Source organism: Acanthamoeba castellanii, assembly GCF_000313135.1.
Source record: "Acanthamoeba castellanii str. Neff unplaced genomic scaffold scf7180000084761, whole genome shotgun sequence".
Taxonomy (NCBI): Eukaryota; Discosea; order Longamoebia; family Acanthamoebidae; genus Acanthamoeba; species Acanthamoeba castellanii.
In genome coordinates this window covers 98,045-101,695 of record NW_004457596.1, presented here as the reverse complement: position 1 = coordinate 101,695, position 3,651 = coordinate 98,045, and the positions used below count along the sequence as shown (strand labels likewise).

The following is a 3,651-nucleotide window of genomic DNA, read 5'->3' as shown; positions in this document are numbered from 1 at the left end:
TCCACTGCTTCAGCTGCACCCACTCTCTTGTGCTCATCATCCAGTTGGTGAGGGTGTCATTTGTTGAGGCACAGATATTGCACTGCCTGAGGACACAGAACCAAGGGAACTTGATGTGCCTGTGTTCACCTTTGAACATGTTATAGAAGTGAGTGAGACTCAACAGCTTTGCCTGGGTGAAGTGCTGGGCATTCAAGGCATCCAAGTATTTCCAGTAGAGGTGATCCTTGGTCATGATCATTGGCATGTAGACTGAGGTCGAGTTGGGAGCATGACAGCCATACTGGAGTAAGGGAGAAGGTGAGCAAAACAGGTGATGAGTATCATGTACACATACACAATAAAAACACTGGTGATTTATGGTAGTTATGGTTATCCATGTGCTGGCCTGAGCCATAGTGTCCATGGAGGTCCTTCCAGTTTGAAGAGTATCCATGATGGAGAAGTTGGCCATTTTGTTCTCAGAGATTCCATAAGCAAGCATGAACGCCTGCCTGCAAACATGCTACTGGTGTAGTGAGGAAGCTATCTCCAATGAGCTGTAGTATGGACAATACCTGATGATGTAAATGGTAGAGTTGACAGTGGAGTGGTTGGTTCTCCATCAATGTCCTCAGCCATTGGTGTGAAGCTGCCTGGGTCATGCTGAGATAGCTCAGCACAGCAGGGACTTGTGATGATCTGATTAAAGTCCAATGCCTCAACTGTTGAAAGCACTTTCGCTGCTGGCTGTGGTGTACAGCGGTCCACTGAATCCATGATCTGCTGGCTGGATGTAGCCAGCTGACCAGTATCATTGCCACACACATCCAGAATGAGGGATAAAGGAATCTCAAGTACTGGTGTTGTGGTGAGATCACTTAGATCCTCAGAATCACTCCCTGAGTGTGTGTCAGGGATGTCATATCCGTTTTTGAAAAAAGGGTTGAAATGCCTGTAAGAAAAAAGAGATGATTTCAGATAGGATAGTTATCATGTACACATATGCAACGATTTTGTGCATGCAAGTGGAGAAATGAAAATGATGTAAATGTAGTTAAATCATCATGTACACATACATGATGATAAAATAGGATTTACAACGACATGTTACATATTGTCATGATAAATAGATTTTCACTTGGTACATCAAAATTTTGATAAAGAAGGTCAAGAATTACAGGAAAAATCAAAAAGAAGTATGGGACCAACCAGGTATCACTGTCTGATGCTTCCATGGGTGAGCAGTTGAGAGATGTGGTGGGATGAGAGGGTAGGATAAGAATTGAAGTTAGTGTCAACACAAACCAGTCTACCATCTAACCAGCAGCCAATGACATCTAGCCCATGAAGACAGTGAAATTTCAGAGTGGGCTGTCACCTGGCCTTGAGCCTAACACTTTTTAAGAAATGTCTGCAAAAAAGCTCATTGGTTGAGTGTAGTCCTTTTAAGGCTGAACATGGTACAATAGTCATTATTCTTTTCCAACCTACACACAACAACATGAGTGACAACCTTACCCAGTCTGCAAGCAGCATTCCATCCATGGTAAGAACCTGCCACAATGCAGCTGAGCTTGCCAAGTGGATGGTCAAGCAACTGGAGTGGAAGAAGCAGAAGGAGAGTGACCTCAAGAAGAAGAGCCTTGGTGAACTTCAAAACATGTGCATGGTACATCAATAGCACAGTTTGTTTAATGAAAGTAGTGTGATTTAATTGAATCTTCTGCTTCAGAATTACTTCACAAGAGTGGCAGAGGTGGAGAAGAACAAGGCAAAACTGACTGAATTGGTATGCACCATCCCATTGTGTATGTGTACACAATGAAATCTTATTAGCATTTATAGACACAATTCATCACATTAGAACTACCAGCCCTGTTCCTGGTGAACAGTCAAAGGTGGTTTCATTAAATGGCTCTGAATTTACTATGCTGTTAAGGGTGGAGCGTTTGGTGTAAGACTTGAGGTAATTTGAGAAAAGGCATTTCTTTTTTATTTATGCAAACTCCTTGCAAGGTCCTTTCACGGAGATTATGTTCTTTGACGAAAGTACACTGAAGTCGTGGCATAAATAAATTCATTTTTATTTCTTTTTTCGGTAGCTATGTTGTAGTCACCCCGCAAAAGCTGTGTCGCCAATAAACCCCATTTTATATGGAAATCATATAGAAAATCAATTGTTTTTATTTGTAAATGCTCACAAAATACCCCCTTGCTAGTACAGCATTCACGCCAACGTTGGCAAATCTGGTGGCCAAGCTGAAGAACAAGGATGCAGACATTGAGCGCCGCATACTCAACGTCTACTTGTGGTACGCCCCCCCCCCAACAACTTCGTCCGCCGTGCCGCCTCATTGGAGAGGGTGCAAAAGGGGCTCGCGTGTGTACGGACTGGCAAACGAGAACTCGGACTACGACTTCCTGGTGGTGACCACGCACGAAGACGAGCCCACCACTTGGAACAAGGCGTACGTCATCATTGTCATCAGCACCCACTCCGCAGCTCAGCTACCGACAACGTGTGGTGTGGCAGAACGCACGACATGAACTTCCCGGGCTACGACGATGACGACGTCAACGTGTCCCTCGTCAGCGCACACTACTGGAGACGCATCGTAACCATCCCTCCCTATCACAGCGTGTCGTGTCGTGTGTCGTGCGTGTGCGGTGGTGTCGTGTGCGTGCGTTTCACCAATGCATTGGGTGGTGGCCTGTAGCTGCTGGAGCACCGACACGAAGCACTCCAGTGTTACTTCCTCCCGCCACAGTTTGTACGCCACCTCCCCCGCGCCGCCGCCCCACGAAGTGCCGGCGCCGCCACTCCTCTGATGCACGCCCTTCGTGGCCGCACTCGTGCTTGGTCGATGGTCGTGGTGGTGGTGTGGTCGTGGTCGTGGTCGTTGTTGTGGTCTGTCGGGGGTCGAGAAGAAGCTGAAGGAGGACCTGGTGGTGGCATTCGAGGTGGACGAGGACGTGCTCCGGCGTACCGTCATGTTCGCCTCCCGGCAGCGCTTCAGGTATCACCGCCTGGAGCCAGCTCTCTCCCCTCTGTGAGCTCCCCTCCCCATCAATCAACTCCCTCCCGCCTATGGCCAGCATAGCACAGTGGCACTGGGAGAGTCCGGCCGAGATCTACCGACGCAAGAAGGACATCGTGCACGCCATCCGCTACCTCCTGTTTGCCCACCAGATCCTGCTGCACGGCAAGGCACGGCCCACATCATTTGAGGTCTCACACATGAATTGCTGAGCTCACATGAGTGCGGGGACGTGTGTGTGTGTGTGTGTGTGCAGATCACGGACTACAGTGCGGCAAATGAGTACTACCACCGCATCATGGCCGAGCCGAACGTGAAGGCCCAGGTGGACTTCGAGTACTACCGCAACGAGAAGGAGCGCATCGCCAAAGCCTTCAAGGTCCGCACACGCATACGCGCACCACCGCACACGCATACACGCTCAAATGTCGGCTCTCCTGCGCAGGCGACGATGGTGCTCAAGTACTTCCACACCAAGTGCGAGACGGTGATCCACAACCTCAAGCACACCCTGGGGTCTCGCGAAAACTACATCGACTACTTCTCTCACCCGAAGGTACGCCTCTTCACAACACACACACACACACACACACACACACACACACACACACACACACACACACACACACAC

The 3,651-nt window shown here is 48.9% G+C and overlaps 1 protein-coding gene across 1 annotated transcript in view; it reads left to right on the top strand.

Moving 5' to 3' along the window:
• Positions 1 to 2,525: 2,525 nt before the first annotated feature.
• The window catches only part of ACA1_227100 (uncharacterized protein), a gene marked incomplete at both ends in the record, with an annotated part of 1,670 nt that continues 544 nt past the window's right edge, over positions 2,526 to 3,651 (top strand). The window contains 5 exons of the mRNA XM_004346455.1: positions 2,526 to 2,597; positions 2,911 to 2,999; positions 3,079 to 3,211; positions 3,277 to 3,399; positions 3,466 to 3,576. Of these exons, the coding sequence (XP_004346505.1) occupies positions 2,526 to 2,597; positions 2,911 to 2,999; positions 3,079 to 3,211; positions 3,277 to 3,399; positions 3,466 to 3,576 (528 nt within the window). The remainder of the gene's footprint in view (positions 2,598 to 2,910; positions 3,000 to 3,078; positions 3,212 to 3,276; positions 3,400 to 3,465; positions 3,577 to 3,651) is intronic.